The 17,753-nt window shown below is 55.3% G+C and overlaps 2 protein-coding genes across 4 annotated transcripts in view; one reads left to right on the top strand and one right to left on the bottom strand.

The window, feature by feature from the left end:
* Positions 1–17,753, bottom strand: part of SAE1 (SUMO1 activating enzyme subunit 1) — a 549,006-nt gene that overhangs the window by 476,001 nt on the left and 55,252 nt on the right. The gene's annotated exons all lie outside the window — the stretch shown is intronic.
* Positions 1–17,753, top strand: part of STRN4 (striatin 4) — a 37,481-nt gene that overhangs the window by 13,468 nt on the left and 6,260 nt on the right. For 2 of the 3 annotated variants that reach the window (XM_050772091.1, XM_050772090.1), the window contains 8 exons: positions 4,164–4,267; positions 4,825–4,898; positions 6,185–6,263; positions 10,199–10,396; positions 12,566–12,707; positions 14,661–14,820; positions 15,430–15,543; positions 15,868–15,983. In XM_050772091.1, coding sequence (XP_050628048.1) covers positions 4,164–4,267; positions 4,825–4,898; positions 6,185–6,263; positions 10,199–10,396; positions 12,566–12,707; positions 14,661–14,820; positions 15,430–15,543; positions 15,868–15,983 — 987 coding nt within the window. The remainder of the gene's footprint in view (positions 1–4,163; positions 4,268–4,824; positions 4,899–6,184; positions 6,264–10,198; positions 10,397–12,565; positions 12,708–14,660; positions 14,821–15,429; positions 15,544–15,867; positions 15,984–17,753) is intronic. The other variant, XM_050772092.1, reaches the window with a different exon arrangement.

The following is a 17,753-nucleotide window of genomic DNA, read 5'->3' as shown; positions in this document are numbered from 1 at the left end:
CTCTTTCTTACGCTTTTTCATAGCTGCATAGCGTCCCATGGGATGTTTACACCATAGCTGATTGAGTGTGACCCTGGTTGGTGGACTTTTAGATTTTTTCTAGTTTTTCTCCCCATCAGACATGGCTGCAGTGAGTACCCCTTATTCATGTGCGAGTGTGAAGCAGAACAGATGAGTGGAATAGTAGAATGGATGTGTTTATGAAACAGTGATTGGGCTGGGCGCGGTGGCTCACGCCTGGAATCCCAGCACTTTGGGAGGCTGAGGCAGGTGGATCACGAGGTCTGGAGTTCAAGACCAGCATGGCCAGTATGGTGAAACCCTGTCTCTACTAAAAATACAAAAATTAGTCAGATGTGGTGGCAGGCGCCTGTAGTCCCAGCTGCTCGGGAGGCTGAGGCAGGAGAATCACTTGTACCCGGGAAGCGGAAGTTGCAGTGATCCGAGATCACACCACTGCACTCCAGCCTGGGTGACAGAGCGAGATGCCATCTCAAAAAAAAAGAAAAGAAAAAGAAACAGGGATCGACTCTGCCATGTTGACCCACCAGTTTACTCTCCCATCAGCGGCACCTCTTTTACACACCTTTACTTGAACACTTAGCGCTAACAGACAGTGTGACTTCCCCCGTGAGATCCCTTAAGACCCGGGCAGTGTCAGATTTTCCTGATGGACTCTGAATAACTTTTCTGTGAAGAGCTTAATACAGCTGCTCCTAGCAGAAGACCTGCCGTGCGACCCTGTTTAGTACACGTGTGTTGAATGGCAGGGAAGGCAGCCCCTCGGGAGGTCCTGGCAGTAGGCGTCGTAAGTTTGGAGCAGGAAGGTGGTGGAGCTTCAGTCTGATAATGAGCAGGCATTTGCTAGGTGGGGGATTCTGAGAAGTAGGTGATGCGGTTTCTGCCCATCCGAAACTTCCAGGCTGGCAGAGGAAGCTTGTTTGTGCAGGGGACCGCAGAGCTGTAGATGTTCATGCATAGTTGATTGTGTGGCTCTGCCCCTGTTCTGTGGCAACTCTGAGAGGGGAAGCTTTTTGAGGATAGGAGGGACATTTGAATGAGGGATCTGAACTGGAGATTTGTATAGGAGCAGTGACAGGGAGCTGCAGTGAGTGCGGTGCCAGCAGAGAATGTGCGGAGCTGTCCCCTCCGCACTCCGGCTTCCTGGGGGCTCATCCCTGCCAGCAGCTGTTGAAGCTTGGGAAGGAGCCCCTTAGGAGATGCAGGGCTAGGTGGCACGGAACGGGAACTCCTCCCAGGGAGCTGGGACAGGAAGCAGTGAATTCAGAGAGGCATCAGCTCCTGGGAGGACTGAATTGCTAGGACTCCTCTGAAGCCTTTAGATGTTGCCTTGCTGGGAATAGCTGGAGGGGCGGAGAGGCAGTAGCTGCCAGGTATCAGAAGGTTTTGGGGGCACGTGCTCTGTGGCTCTGGCCAGAGGGAGTGGCAGTGGGTGGGTGTGATGAGCAGTGGTGAGCGGCACTTCCAGATCCCGGATCGACCCTCAGGCCTACCACAGCCCTTGGCACTTGCAGACCAGGCAGCCAGTGGGGACTGCTGGCATCTGCAGCGAGGGAAGGACTGGCCACTGATGCTTCCCGTTTTTGTTGGGTTTCCACCTCCCTGAGACGCTCCAACCACATCTTTCTGGTTCTGTTTCCAGAGGCACTGGAAAAGGGACAGCAAAGCAGAGTGGGCGGCTGAGACCCTTACGTCCTCATTAGGAGGAGGGAGACCATGGCCCAATGAGGCAGCAGAGGGATGAAGGGGGAACCCAACCAGTGACAGGTCTGGGTGGGATGCCCGATTCCGCCTCCCGCCCCCACAGATAGACCTCCAGTGTGCCCCTGTCCTAGTCCAGGCCACTGCCGTTCTGTCCTGGGATTTCTGGGACTGCCCTCATCTGTGATGGGGGTCTCTGTGTCCAGCTCTGCCGCTCTCCTGCTCCCTCGTCAGTTCTCCATGTTTTAGCTGGGGCTGCCCTTGTAACATGCGAATCGGTTACCCCTCTCTACTTAAAACCCTTCCATGGCTTCCCTGAGCCTTTTACACATTCTGAAGCAGCCATCCTGGCCTTTTTAGAGTTCCTTAAGCCCACTGTGCTGCTCTTGCCTCCGTCCTCTGCCAGCAGGGCCCTTCCCTCCCCTGGCTAACTTCTCTTCAGCTTGAGGCCTTAGCTGAACTGTCGCCTCTTGTCCCTCCTCCCATAGCATCCTTCACTCCCACAACGGGGTCTAGTCACATTGCGTGTGAGCTGCTGCTCATGTCTGTCTCCTGCACGGGACTGAGCCCTGTGGGTGCAGGAACCACGTGGCTCCTCTGTTATTGCCCAGTGTCTTACTGGGGCACCTCATGCGTGTGGGCAATCACCAAACAGTGGCAGGTGTTGACCAAGGTGTAGGTTCCCAGCAGGCTGAACTGCCCAGGGAGGTTGAGGAATCAATCACCAAAGCCCAGGAGGGCAGGGAAGAGACTGAGGAGGAAAGTCAGAGCTTGTGTTTGGTGGTCGGTCCGCCTCTCCTCACACCTTCTCCAGTGATTCAGAGAGTAGATTTGGGGGACCGAGAAGATACATGAAGGACAGAAACTCACGCTTTAGAGATGTTGATGTCAGATAAGTAGTTTCCCTATCTGGCCTTGGATGTTTATATACATATGTGTTGGTAAAAAGTGTTAAGAGGGAAAAAAAAATCCCATTTTCGAAGCGGACAGATGAGGTTCTTTTCTATAAAGTAACTGGTGACATGTATTTCTTTTTTTTTTGAGACAAAGTCTCGACCTGTCACCCAGGCTGGAGTGCAGTAGCACGATCTTGGCTCACTGCAACCTCCACCTCCCAGGTTCAAGCGAGTCTCCTGCCTCAGCCTCCCAAGTAGCTGGGACTTCAGGTGTGTACCACCACACCTGGCTAAGTTTTTTGTATTTTTAGTAGAGATGGGGTTTCACCATGTTGCCCAGGCTGGTCTCGAACTCCTGACCTCAAGTCATCTGCCCACCTCAACCTCCCAAAGGGCTGGGATTATAGGTGTGAGCCACTGTGCCTGGCCAATCCACAGACATTTCTACTTGATCTGGGGTCTCCAAGGGATCCTGCCTCCTGTAAGGAACTGGGCCCATTTTGGATTTGCAGAAAATGTACATGGAGAGTAAAAGTGATAAGAGAAGTAGAAGCTGGCATTTGTTAGCCTTTATTCTGTGCCAGGCCTTGGACTGAGCAGAAGCTAGCACATGAGGGGAGGGCACTCTTACAAGTCTCATTTTCTGGAGGGGCAAATGGAGGCTCAGAGAAGGCCAATGACCTGCCTAAGATCATGTAGCGAGTAAGTGTCTAAGTTGGGCCTGGAGCTCTGGCTGTTCTGGGCTGGAATGGTGGGGTGCTTGGGGAGAAGCCAGAGATGAGCCCTGGGCCAGGGCTTTGGCACAAGGGCTTCTGGACCATGGTCAGAGGCCAGGATCCTGCCTGGAAGGCAGTGGGCCCAGTGTCTCTAAATGACTTGTTGACAGACTGGAGCAGACAGGGCAACTCAAGCCAGCAGACGGTGTGAAGTGCTTGGCAGGAACCCGGGGTCGTGTCTGTGGCACATTTCTCTCACACCCTGGGCAGAGTGCAGTGGGACGGCTGGTCCCACAGTGGGCTTGGCTTGTAAAGCTTTTGTATTGGAGCGGGAGCCGAGCCAAGCCACCCACTCTTGTCCCAAAGCTCCAGAAGTAGCTTCCCACGCCTCCCAGAGACAGATGCTCTGGTAAGAATAGTGGGACACCACCTCCACCATTAGCCTTAGGGACAGCACCTGCCAGAGGGTGTTGGGGGGAGTCCAGGGCAGTGAATGCCCACCCTCCTCTCCACTGCCATCCCTGACCCGACTTCCCTCCAAAAGCAGCCAGCAAGTGAGGCCTAGGCTGTCCCCATTGTCATCTCAGGGTTTAAGGGCTCCCCTTCGGCCCTCGTTGTGGATGACGTGGCAGGGGGCCCTGGAAACAGATCCAGCCTGTCCTCTCAGTGCTTCCTGAACCCTGGCTCGGGGTCTTTGTGCTGAGGAAGTGGCTGCCGCCCATCACTGTGGGGTGGCTGTGGGCTGGTACTGTGCCTGGATGAGTGACGGACACACCGGCAGTGAGCCTGAGCCCCGCTGTCTTCATTTGCCTCCTGTGTGCCCTCCCAGGCTCAGGTGGCCTTCCTCCAGGGAGAGAGGAAAGGGCAGGAGAATCTGAAGACAGACCTGGTGCGGCGGATCAAGATGCTAGAGTATGCACTGAAGCAGGAAAGGTGAGCCTTCGTCCTGCCCCGGGCCTGCCTTCTGGGTCCATCTCAAGCACAGCGTCAGGAGGCCACCAGCCACGCCTCCTTCCAGCTGAGGGAGATTTGGGGTCGACATTCTTTTCCATCGTTCCAGTACCATAAGGTTCTAGGGGAGAAACAAGACAGGGTAGGTGGGATTCCGGCTAGACGTCTACCAGAAACAGTATTCACGATGCTGGTGACCCACTGTGCGCCAAATATTGTATAGCCCTTACCTCAGTTATCCCTTACCCCTTCCTGTAGCCTAACGGGTATTGTTAGCCCTGTTTCAGACGAGGAACTGGGGTTTCAAGGGCTGATGGTTTCTTCAAGGACCCCTGAGACTAGGGGTCTCAGGTTGCCTGACTCTAGGGAGTGATCTCTTCCACCAGGCCAAGGGTGTGGGGGATGCTTCAGCCTCAGTGGTAGGAGACCGGTTGTGGGAGGCCCTGTGATTTGGGGTTTGGGATTCCAGATTCCTCAGGTAACTGCTGACCCTGTCTACTCTCCCGCATCTCTTATTCATTAACCATTTGCTCTTTTAGGGCCAAATATCATAAACTGAAGTTTGGTACAGACCTGAACCAGGGGGAGAAGAAAGCAGATGTGTCAGAACAAGGTACCCACCCTCTGATGCTCGCGCGGTCGGCGCCCTCCCGTGGACGCTGAGTGTGCTGGAGAAGCAGGAAGATGGGGTGCCTCTTTCTCACTTTGCTCCTTAGAAGGCAGAATCGGCCCCGGGGCTGGGGAGGGGCGGATTCTCACTCTCAGAGTCCTCCCCATGGGCTGCCAGGTCCTGTGCTGGACCCTGGGGGCCAGTCCTGCTTGCCGTCCCCCTGTGCAACAGAGGCAGACACATGAGCAGCTCACGGGATCCCTTTGCGAGGAGTGGGCGCCAGGACTATTTATAGAGCGCTGGGGACGGTGCGGGAAAGCCGGGGAAGACGTCACTGAGGAGGTGGCGTTTGAACAGAGTTGCCATTCAGTCGTTCATCCAAAAAGACTTTATTTGTGGGGTACAGGCTTTGTATCACAGATCAGGAATACAGCAGAGAGCACGGGAGATGTGGTTCCTACCCTCTGGTCCCTTAGAGTCTAAGCTCCTTGAAAGATGACTCTGTTGCCCAGCAGGAGAGTCAGGGGAGACAGCACAGATGCAGAGACGCACGCTGAACGGGTTAGAGGATAGGGAGTCGGTCACTGTGACTGGGCAAACGGTGTAGGGCAGAGGATGTGGGAGGGCGGGCCAGGTGAGGGGAAGCTTGGCTGAGGCAAGCTGAGAAGACCTTGTATGCTCAGCTGATAGTGATGGTCGTTACCTGCTGCCAGCTCTTCTCACTGGAACGGAAGTTCCACAGGGGCAGGTCTTTGTTGACCCGGGTAGCCCAGGTCCCTAGCCAGGCACGACGTAGATGCCCAGAAAAGACTTGAATAAAATACTAAGCAAATTACCTCATTGCATCCTCCCAGCACTCCCAAGAGGGAGATGCTGTTATCATTAAGCTCATTTCTCAGAGGACGAAACTGACACCGCTCACCCTAACTCAGGGTCACACAGCTGGGATGGGGCAGAGCCGGGCTTGAACCCGGTCGGCCCTACTCTCAGAACCAGGCCAGCTTTCTGTGAAGGAAAATGACAACTCGCCCAGAGTTTTGAGAAAAAGCCCTTATCTTGTCGGGGGCCAGTTTGGGGAACCACCAGTCAGGAGACCTAGAGATGAGGACCGCTTCAAGGAGGAGGCATCCCCACGTGGGGGAAGAGAGCAGGGTTCCAACACTCAGGAAGTGACGCCACAGGACCCGTGACAGTGACCGATTTGGGTTGGAGGGGTGAGGAGGATGGAGGAGGTGATGGGTAGGTGGCAGTGGCCCGACTAAGACAGCCTCCGTTCTCTCACCCGCCAGTCTCCAATGGCCCCGTGGAATCGGTCACCCTGGAGAACAGCCCGCTGGTGTGGAAGGAGGGGCGGCAGCTTCTCCGACAGTGAGTGTGCTTGGGGAGTGGGGCTGGGGACACATGGCACATTTGGCTTGAGAGAGAAGTCCAAAGGCTCCACAGTCCTTTTGTGTACCCAGTGGGGACGCTGAACTATCAGTATCTTAGCCCGCCATGGCTGGAGTGGCCTTCACCCTGTGGGCGGAGCCTGGCCTGGGGAGAGGGAGGGAAACGCACTGCAGGAGGCAGACATGGGAATGCCCCCATTGGAATGTGTCCCTGAATGCCTCTGTGGCTTTTTTATTTTATTTTTTTAATCTCAGTGGCCATAGGAGCCCTTTGTGGCCTTTTTTTTTTTTTTTTTTTATCTCGGTGGCCATAGGAGCCCTGTGGCTTTGTTTTTTTTTTTCAATACCTTGTGAAGATTTATGAAGTGTGGCTTTTTATTCCCCAAGGGTAATATTAAATTATTTTTTATTTGTTAATTAGATTTTTAAAGACTAATCAGGCCAGCGTGGTGGCTCATGCCTGTAATACCAGCACTTTGGGAGGCCAAGGCAGGTGGATCACCTGAGGTCGGGAGTTCAAGACCAGCCTGACCAACATGGAGAAACTCCATCTCTTCCAAAAATACAAAATTAGCTGGGCGTGGTGGTGCATGCCTGTAATCCCAGCTACTCGGGAGGCTGAGGCAGGAGAATCGCTTGAACCTGGGAGGCGGAGGTTGCGGTGAGCCGAGATCATGCCATTGCACTCCAGCCTGGGCAACAAGAGTGAAACTCTGTCTCAAAAAAAAAATTAATCAAATGCAGTAGTGAGAAGTGGGGAGAGGGCAGATCTGTAAGTAGGTTTGTAATTGACTGTGAATGATCACAGTAACTCACCATGTTTGAACCAGAAAATTATTAATGTTATTATTACTTATTATTATTTTTTGAGACAGTTTCCACTCTGTCGTCCAGGCTGCAGTACAGTGGCACGATCTCAGCTCACTGCAACCTCTGCCTCCCTCCACCTCAAACGATTCTCCTGCCTCAGCCTCCTGAGTAACTGGGATTACAGGCAGGTGCCATCACGCCCAGCTAATTTTTGTATTTTTTAGTAGAGATAGGGTTTCACCATGTTGGCCAGGCTGTTCTCAGACTCCTGAGCTCAAGTGATCCTCCCGCCTCGGCCTCCCAAAGTGCTGGGATTACAGACGTGAGCCACTGCACCTGGCCAAATTATTACATTATTATTATTACTTGAGACAGAGTTTTGCTCTTGTTGCCCAAGCTGGAGTGCAGTGGCGCGATCTCGACTCACGGTAACCTCTACCTCCCAGGTTCAAGCGATTCTGCTGCCTCAGCCTCCCTAGTAGCTGGGATTACAGGCACGCAGCACCATGCCCAGCTAATTTTGTATTTTTAGTAAAGACAAGGTTTCACCATGTTGGCCATGCTGGTCTTGAACTCCCTGACCTCAGGTGATCCGCCTGCCTCGGCCTCCCAAAGCGCTGGGATTACAGGTGTGAGCCACCGCACCTGGCCTCAAATTATTAGTTTTTAATTGCTGAAGAGATTTGTGCATTTTAGAAAACTTTAAAAATATAGGAGAGCAGAAAGAAAAAAAAGATTACTCACGATTCCTCTGCTCAAGAAATTTCATACCCCTATAAACATTTTGCCATTTATGGTCTCAGTTTCTTCCATGGCTATATATTTTTGCCTCTGTTATCTTAATAAACTCACTCTGTCACCCAGGCTGGAGTACAGTGGTGCAGTCACAGCCCACAGCAGCCTTGATCTCCTGAACTCAAGAGATCCTCTTGCCTCAGCCTCCTGAGTAGCTGGGACAACAGGCATGAGCCACACTGCTCAATTTATGTATTTCATTTATTTATTTATTTATTTATTTATTTTTTAATGTTTTGAGACAGAGTCTTGCTCTTTCACCCAGACTGGAGTGCAGTGGCACAATCTCAGCTCACTGTAACCTCTGCCTCGTGGGTTCAAGTGATTCTCGTGTTTCAGCCTCCCAAGTAGCTGGGATTACAGGCGTGTGCCACTACACCTGGCTAATTTTTGTGTTTTTAGTAAAGACAGGGTTTTACCACGTTGGCCAGGCTGGTCTTGAACACCTGAGCTCAAGTGATCTGCCTGCCGTGGTCTCCCAAAGTGCTGGAATTAGAGGCGTGAGCCACCGTGCCCAGCCCAGCTTATATATTTTATAAAAGCTGGGATTTGTTTTCACCATTAAGCGTTGCGAACATCTCTCCATATAAATTAGTTATGTTGCATCATTTTGAGGACCTTATAATTTCCTTCCTTTGGTCCTATGGAGAAAAAAAACCAACATATAATGTCTGTCATATAGATAACCGTAACTCTCCATGGCCAGTTCCTTATATTTTGTCGAGGTTACTTTTAATTTTTTTTTTTTTTTTTTTTTTTTTTTTTTTTTGAGACGGAGTCTCGCTCTGTCGCCAGGCTGGAGTGCAGTGGCCGGACCTCAGCTCACTGCAAGCTCCGCCTCCCGGGTTCCCGCCATTCTCCTGCCTCAGCCTCCCGAGTAGCTGGGACCACAGGCGCCCGCCACCTCGCCCGGCTAGTTTTTTGTATTTTTAGTAGAGACGGGGTTTCACCGTATTAGCCAGGATGGTCTCGATCTCCTGACCTCGTGATCCGCCCGTCTCGGCCTCCCAAAGTGCTGGGATTACAGGCTTGAGCCACCACGCCCAGCCTTAATTTTTTAGTATTATAGACAATGTGATAAAAATCGGGAAGGCATTTGTGCATATCCTTGATTTACTCAAGTTAGATATCTGGAAGTGGGGTTGCTAGCTTAAAGTGTGTGCAAACAATAACCCTAAAACAATAATAGTAATACTAACAGGCTACACTTACCAAGTACCTATTATGTGCCTGGCACTGTGCTAAACATTTTCCACCTGTTGGCTCCTCACTGAGATCTCTGTGTGGTATAATGCTAGTATTCCCCTCATGAGAAAAGTGGGATGCGGAGAGGTGATCTGTTTACACAAGGTTGCATGGTTAATTTGTGGGATCTTAGGCAGTCCGCCCCCCAGTGCCGAGTTTTAAAGCCCCATGCTTCCCTGTCTCTCTTGGTGGGGAGATAGGAGCCTCAGACACACACGTGCACAGGATGAGACGTACATGCAGGTGTGTGCAGCCTAACATTCGAGAGGCAGGGTCAGGGCTGCGAAGGGACAGGGAACAGCAAAGGCCTCCTGGCCAGGAAGCCTCCTGAGGACTAGCAAGGGACTGTTGTCTCTGTATTTTGAAGCCGCAAATACCCCAAATTGATTTTTGTTCTTTTTTCCTTCTTCTTTTTTTACTTTTAGTCCAGTCCCCAGCTGGCTTCAGTTTTTAAATTGCAGAAGTAATAAGTGCTCATTTGTAGAAGTAAGTAGAGTAAGTTGCAAAAGTTCCTCTTACGCCTCTAATCCCATTCTCCAGAGGTCGCTGCTGTTACGTTTTTTATGGATCTTTCTAGGCCTCTTGGGGGACATAATACAAACGTGTTTGTGTGTGGTGTAAGCTTTATGCACATTAACGCCTTTTTGTTTTTTTTTCTACAAACATTGGCATCATGTGGATCATAGAACTTAGCGTTTTCGTTCTGCTGTTTACCGTGGCCAGCTTCCCTTCAGGCTCTGCCCTGTCGATCTCCTGCCTCGCAGCGCTATGAGTCATTTGCTGACACAGCCCCTGTCGGTGGGTGCTGAGGCTGGTCCCTGTGCTTCAGCTTCCCCATACAGCAGTGCAGGGAGCACCCTCACACATAGCATTGTGTGTGTGTACAAGGGCTTCCATTGGAAATAGCCTTGACGGGGAACAGCTGGAGCGAGGGTGTGCCTATGTCAGATTTTGGCATATGCTCTTAAGTGGCCCCTTACGAGGTTGTCTCAGTTTGCATTGGCCCCTGCAGTACATGAAGAAGCCCGGGGGATGTCTGACCCGCATGGCTCTACACCCCTGCAGGTACCTGGAAGAGGTGGGCTACACGGACACCATCCTCGACATGCGGTCCAAGCGCGTCCGTTCCCTGCTGGGCCGTTCGCTGGAGCTCAACGGGGCAGTAGAGCCCAGTGAAGGGACCCCCAGGGCTCCACCAGGCCCTGCGGGGCTTAGTGGCGGGGAGTCACTGCTGGTGAAACAGATCGAGGAGCAGATAAAGAGGTAAGCCCTTGGGCCTGGCAGGTGTGTCTCTCTGTTCGTCCTGACTGCTGGTGAAGGCCAGGGTCAGAGCATCAGCTGATGGCGCTGGGTGCCCTGGTGGCCCCTCCTCCTGGAGTATGCCATGGGCTCCCTTGTTCCGAAACCCTCGGTGCCTTTACTGCTGGGATTTCCCTGGATTCCGTTCTGGGTACCCTCCACACACTTCCCCACGGCCTCATCTCCAGCCCTGCCCCCGTCCTGATACTTAGGCCTGCCCACTCCTCAGTCGCATGGGGTGCCTACTGAAGGCAGACCCTGGGTGTCTTGCTAGCAGGGAGTGGAGTACACGTGGTTGCCACCCTCAGGAAGCTCTGGCTTGTTCATTGTCATCAGCAGTTGTCAGTTAAGCAGAACAAGTGAGGCCACGTAGGTGATGCTCAGCACGATGAAGACCACGAGGGCCAATACGTGCTGCTCTCTTGGGGGTGGGCAGGGAGGGCCTCTGTGGGCATTAAATGGAGGGTAAGCCACACGAGTGGCTGGGAGGAGAATGTGTTAGGCAGAGGGCACAGTGAACCCCAAGGTCCAGAGGCAGGAGAGGCGCAGCCTGCACAGAAGCAGCATGAGGCCGGCGTGGCTGCAGACAGCGAGGCGTGGGCTATGGGGAAGTTGTGGTCTCAGGAGTCAGTAACTCAGGGCCTTGGGCTGGGATAGAGTCTGGGTTTAACTCAGGGTTGTGGGAAGCCAGTGGTTTCGAGCAGGGGAGTGATGTAATCTGACGTACCTGATCTACTCCGAGAAGGAAGGGCTGTAGGAGGGTCACAGAGGAGGCAGGGGGGGACCAGTTTAGGAGATGGTGTCCCTGTCCTGGACAGAGCTGAAGGACCTTAGCGGTGGCGAGGCGAGAGGTGTCATCCTCCCCAGAGGCCTTTGGGCAGTCGACACTGAAGGACTGCAGCTAAGGGGAGAGGAAAAGAGACGAGCGACTTCAGGGTTTGGTGTGAGCCTTTGGAGCAGCGTCCTCTGCGACGGGGAAGCCTGGGAGTGGAGGTTCTGGGGGCCGCCGAGGTTGTGTGAAGTGTCAGGGGCCTGTTTACCTCCACGTGGAGAAGCAGAGCTCGTCTGGAGCTCGGGGGCATTTGAGCCCTAAACATAGCTCTAGTTGAACAAGCACATGGGCATTCTCTGGAAAGCCATGGCCGTCTGCAGTGCCTGCAGGAGTGAGTGTAGATGGTGCAGAGAAGAGATCTGAGGACTGCCCAGGTGCTCTCCCGCTTAGAGGCTGGAGGGAGGAGCAGGAGGAGGAAGCAGAGAAGGAGGCTGAGCCCGTGCAGCATATCAGTGTTGTGGGAGGAAGGCCTGTGAGAACGGAGTCCTGTGTCCCGCTGCGGGTGCAGCGAGTGCTCTGCAGAAAGAGTGGAGCTCTGGGGATGGCACCTGTGAGGCAAGAGGGTACATCTGCAGTGACCTCTGCAGCCATTGGTAACCGGCAGTTGATAAGACCTCCAGGGCATCAACCTGATGGCAGAAAGAGGGAACGTTTTGCATCCATCTGTACTTCGAATTCCACCCTGCCTTCTCCCGCAGTCAGGCTGGGTCAATACCTTCTCTGCTATAACTTGACATGAAGTTGGAAGCCAGGAGGTGGAAGGAGGAGTGCCATCTGTTGCTGGGGATAGTGCAGGCTCCAGGATAGTAGGGATCGCCGGCGCCCCTCCCTGCGCGAGGCTGGCTGGCTTTCAGTGCCTCGCCGAGCATTTGTAGAATGGCCGTTTCCTCTTTCCTGCAGGACATGCTTGCCTCCTGCCTGACCTGCCCTTGTGGTCTGACTGGGCTGTGGGAATGGTGACTGCTGAGTCAGTGGCACTTTCTCATCCAGCTTTCCTTCTGACTCAGCATAGGATGGAGATTTGTGGCCAGGGTTGGGGGCTGGCCCTCTGAAACGCAGGTCGGTGGTCAGTGAGGAGCTAGGCTCCGTTTGCGGTCTGAGTGAGGCTTGCAGTTGGAATGAGCATTTGTCGGGCAGAGGCTGGGGTTGGGGCTCTGTGTGTGACCAGAGTCAAGGCTGCTTGGGGCTTTGAGGGTTAGCTGGGTCTGGGCTCTGGCCACCAAGTCTGGGCAGGCACCTTCCCATCTGAGCTTTGACCCCTGGCAGGACTCATGCCTCCTCTGCTCCGCTGTCTTCGGCAGGAACGCGTCAGGCAAAGACGGCAAAGAGCGCTTGGGCGGCTCAGTGCTGGGGCAGATCCCCTTCCTGCAGAACTGCGAGGACGAAGACAGCGATGAGGACGATGAGCTGGACAGCGTGCAGCACAAGAAGCAGCGTGTGAAGGTGAGCCTTTCCTCCGTGCCCTGCACAGCCTGGCCTGGGTGTGACCTGATCGAGGCCCTTCCCAGAGTCAACTTGGGCCTTCAGGGGCTGCGGTGTGTGCTGACAGCAGGGATATAGAGACACACAGGCCCTGGCCTGGAGGAGCTTCTGGCCAGCAGCGGCCTTGTAAATAGACACGTGCAAAAGGACGTGTTGTGGTGGAGGCAGGGGCATGTGCCCATGAAGGAGGGACCTGTGGGAGATGGCCTCGGAGCTTTCCCTGAGCCCCGGGCTTCCCATTAGCGGTCCGTTTGCCTGGGTCCCCTTCCTTTCTTCCTTTAGACTCAGCTCAGACACCCCCTCCTCCAGGAAGCCTTCTCTGACTCACCCTGGGCTCCCTTCCCTGGCCCTGGCCACTCTGGGGTCCTCCCTCTCTGGTCTGTATCCCTCCTGACCCCTCCCCGGGAGGGACTGGGCCTGTCTGGGCCTCCATTCCATCTCCAGTGTCCCAGTGTGGCTCAGCACGGAGTCACGCTCCAAGTGGAGTGGTGTGCACGGAGCCACAGCACTGCAGGAGGTCTAGAGGAAGAGCAGGAGGGCTGTGAGTCCAGGGTCTCAAATGCTGGCCCCTGCTCCAGACGCTTGGTCCTTCCTGTCCCTCTGAGAATTTCTAGTCCTTTTCCACCCCTCCACCCATTCTATCAGGAGTCATCCGTGGTGTTTGCACCCCTTTAGGCCCACACCCTTGGGGCTGGCTGGTTGGGTAGGGCTCTCCGTCTCCGCACAGCAGCCCTCCAGCGAGGCCCAGCTGGGAACCCAGGGGACTGCCATGGCTCCCAGGCGGCCCTGGTCCAGCTGTGTGAGTTCAGGCCCATGCTTCTTTGTCTTGGCTTCAGTCTTCTCACCCTTTAGATGGGGCTGAGTCCCTTTGTCTGGGTTGTTGAGGATTTAATTAGCATGAGCTGGTGCCCAGGAAGCCCTCAGCTGCACGGTGGCCATCCCCCAAGTGCTCATTAGGGGTTAGTCGGTGGCGCTGGTGGCACTTGGTAGTGGTGGAGCCCTCATGGTTTCAGGCACTGTTAGCGGAGCACACTTGCCACTCGTGTGCCCTCAGAGCACCTGTGGTGGTTTCCTCTGGAGTCCTAAGCCCGGCTGCTGCCTTTCTGGGCATGCTGTCTATAAACCCTCTCCTTCCCCATTCTTTCTACAAGTGTTGAATAAACCTTGGCCCTAGGTCTTCTCCGTGTCCCTTCCCTCTGGTCCGCCCCAATGCAGTTCAGACCCTGGCCCCTTAGTGCTGCCCGAGAGGTGTCACCAGACTCAGCCTGGGGGGCTGACATGTGGAAGGGGCCAGCCACGCCCTGGAGGAGTTCACAGTGGGCAGAGCTTGACCTTGGTGACCTGGGGCAAGTGGGTTCCCGCTACTCAGCCTGTCTCCTGGCCTGTAATGTGGGAATGATAATGACAGTGTTTACGGTAGCTGTTCACAGATTTAGGGGTTAAGTCGTGTCTGCGAGGTGTAGTCAGTGCTCGTTCAGTGAGTGGAATTTGCTCTTGTGCCAGCACAGCAGCCAGTGCTGTGTTTATGGCTGCAATGCTGTGGTCCATTCGTCCTCACTTGTTTGCATCTCCATATATTCACATACGGACACCAGTGCATATCTGCTCTCCCCATAGGCAGATTGTTGCATTATCTGACTTTTCTTCTTCCGAGGCACCGTCCTGGGGAACTGGAGCAGGCTGAGCCAGGGCTAGGCCAAGGGCTGCGTGAGGGTGGTTTCAGGCCAACCGGCCCTAGTGGTAGCAGCTGTCCAAGGCCCAGCAGGGGGCGCTGCAGGGCAGCTGGCTAGCAGCTGAGGCAGCCCCATGAGCAGAGACAGGCCCAGAGCCCCGGCTTATCTGTTCCCAGGCATTGAGGGGGCTTAGTCTGTGGACAAGAGGCCCCTGACTTGTCTGGCTTTCTCCATGCCCCAGCTCCCATCCAAGGCCCTGGTGCCCGAAATGGAAGACGAGGACGAGGAAGACGACTCTGAAGATGCTATCAATGAGTTTGATTTCTTGGGGTCAGGAGAGGATGGGGAAGGGGCTCCAGACCCTCGGCGGTGTGCTGTGGATGGGAGCCCCCATGAACTGGGTGAGCTGAGATTTTCTGGCCAGCTCCTGCTTGCCTTCCCCGCTGAGGGAGTGGGAGCAGGCCCAGGTGCCTGCAGCCGTTTCCTGTGCAGGGTCTCTCCACCGGACGGATATGTTTCCTGAGAGCAGGGTAGCCAAGGAGAGCAGGAGGCCCAGGCCGTGGCGCCGGCCCCTCACCCCTTCCCTGGAAAATCCCTGTGGAGACACAGGCAGGCTTGGCTCTTCCTGAAGTGGGGCTGCCAGCCCTCCAGGGCGGGCGTCTAGCTCTGGCTGGCCTCAAGGAGAGAACAGGATGAGGACCCAGTGGGGGAGAGGCAGGTGGGAGGGCCACGTCTTCCTCCCTGTCCTGTGATTCCCAGCTAGGAGGGCTCTCAGGTCACGTGGGATGGATGGCTGGGGCCTGAGGCCTAGGCAAGGCAGTGACCTGCCCACTGCCCCACGGAGGGGCCCAGTCAACCTCCTCTTCTCTCCCTATGCGCCCCCCCCCCCGGGGCCAGAGCTTCACAGCCCCCCAGAGTGGCAGGGAGCCCTCAGTGTGGGGAAGGCGTCACCTATGCCAGACTGGGTTGGAACTGCTGGGTGACTCCGGCCCTATGCCTTGACCCTGCAGAAAGCCGTCGGGTCAAACTCCAAGGCATTCTGGCTGACCTGCGTGATGTGGATGGGCTGCCCCCAAAAGTGACCGGCCCGCCTCCTGGCACACCCCAGCCCCGGCCACACGAAGGTAAGAGGCATCCCCCACCTGGCCCCAGTCCTGCGGGCCCATGGCAGAGGGAGGCTGCAGAGCTGAGCCCAGGGCTTCTGTGTCCTCAGGGTCGAGGCCCAGCCTCCAGTCTGCAGCCTCCCTGCCCCAAAAGTTCGTCTGTCTGTCTGTCTCCCTCTCTTTTTGTCTGTCCTGCCCTGTCTGTCTCTCTGTCTCTTTCCAGCTGTGATTCTTCATCTTGTCCTCTCCCTGTCTCTCTCTCTCGCTCTTTATCTCTCTCTGCCTCTCTCTGTCATTCTCTCTCTCCCTGGCCCTCTCTGCCCCTCCCTCCCCTCCCCCTACCAGGTTCCTTTGGCTTCTCCTCAGACGTCTTCATCATGGACACTATCGGGGGCGGGGAGGTGAGCCTGGGGGACTTGGCAGATCTCACCGTCACCAACGACAACGACCTCAGCTGCGATGTAAGTTCTCTGGGTGCCCCCCGTACTGTCCCCATTGGGCATTGTGCCCAGGGCTAGCCCCTGCAAGCTTTGACTGGGTGCCACCCGTGCCCTGCTCATGCTGTTTCACAGAGGGGTGCAGATGTAGACAGTGGAGGGACTTGACTGCGGTCGTCGAGGCGCAGGGCCTGGAAGACTCTGGAGCCCGTGTCTTAATCACAGTTCCATGGCTCCACCACTCAGTGCCCCTCCCACCCTGGTGATTTAATTTGGGATGCAGGAAGATGACCTCTAGCCACGCCCTGCTCTGCCAAGTCAGGCCAGTCTCGTATGAATGGGCAGTTGGGCTGAAATGAAATGTTCCAGGCCTGAGATATGTGGACGGGCCTCTGGGCATCTGGGAGCCTTTGGCCAGCTGGGAGCTTTTGGTGTGAGTGCATGTGCACATTTTACTGTGACAGAATGGGATCTCCAGTGTTGGTGACCCTAGCGAGGCTCGGGGGTGGGGGGGTGACTGCTGTGAGATTCAGGAAGTGGGGTCAGAGCAGAGGCCTGAGAAGTGGAGCGTACCATGGGGTCCCTCTGCACGCCCCAAGGTGTCACTCCATCTTGGGGAAGAACAGTGTTCTGAGCCCCGCTAGCGGAGGGGGTGAGTGAACCACTCAGTAGCACATCCTCTGGCCTTAAAGAACTGTGGCAGAAGGGCTGGCTGAGGCAGGGATGTCAGCTGGGAGCCCATCTTGGGGCATGGCGCTGAGGCTTGCCTGGTACTCTGCTCATCATCTCTCTTGAGCCTGGCCCTCTCCAGGTCCCCCGCTGGGTGAGCGGCACCAGGGCACATGTAGCGTGGTGGACAGAGGCCCCCACACCTCTCCCACCGTCCCTCAGGGCATGTGCAACATGGCGGACAGAGGCCCCCACACCTCTCCCACTTGTGCACTGCCTCTCCCTTCAAGGTCACGTGTCTGGTCTCCATGCCCTTGTCTCCTCTGGGACTTCCTGGCCTCTCAACCTCTCTCGCTGAGGCTACTTTTTTTTTTTTGCTTCTTAAGAGAGGATCTCCCTATGTTATCCAGGCTGGTCTCGAACTCCTGGGGTCAAATGATCATCCTAGGCCTCCCAAAGTTCTGGGATTACAGGCATGAGCCACTGTGCCTGGTCTGTGGCTACTTTGACCTGCCCCTAATCTGCGCCTCTCAGGGGTGGCAGGAACAAGCCATGGTGTTCCCCTGCTCTAAACAGTTCCTCAGCTCATTTCTCCCAGGCTTTTTCTTAGTGTGAAATGCGCATTCCTCCGGGGCTCACCACCCAGTGCCTGCCTCATCCCCTGCCACTCTCCTTGCTTCCGCAGCCTGTACCACTGACCTCTCAGGCCTGGGCCCGTCCTTGCTGCCTCAGTGCCTCAGGGCCTCTGCACGGGCCCTTTCCCTCACCAGGGCCCTCTCCTTATCTGGTGAGGTCCTGCTGGCTCGTGCTTCCTCAGGAAAGCCTCGGTGGCCCCCAGGGAGGAGGGCAGGCTGCCCGATGTCTCTCTGCGCATCTTTAATTCCTTGCCCTGCTCATGGCTTATGATCCCACACACTTGTGGGATGGTCCAGTTGTGTCCCTTATTCCCCTTCGTCTCAACTGCAAGACCCCGAGGGGTCAGGCTCACCTTTGTCTCTCCAGAGCCCAGCACAGTGTGGGGACTTGTTGGGCGAGTGTGGAGACTCCGCCCAGCAGAGGAAGGGGAGAGGTCCCGGCTGGAGCCCAGGCTCTGAGGGCATTCCTGCCAGGGTCATCTGGGTGGAA

The sequence above is a fragment of the Macaca thibetana genome, chromosome 19 (genome assembly GCF_024542745.1).
Source record: "Macaca thibetana thibetana isolate TM-01 chromosome 19, ASM2454274v1, whole genome shotgun sequence".
NCBI classification, from domain to species: Eukaryota; Metazoa; Chordata; class Mammalia; order Primates; family Cercopithecidae; genus Macaca; species Macaca thibetana.
This window is presented reverse-complemented; position numbering and strand designations above follow the sequence as displayed.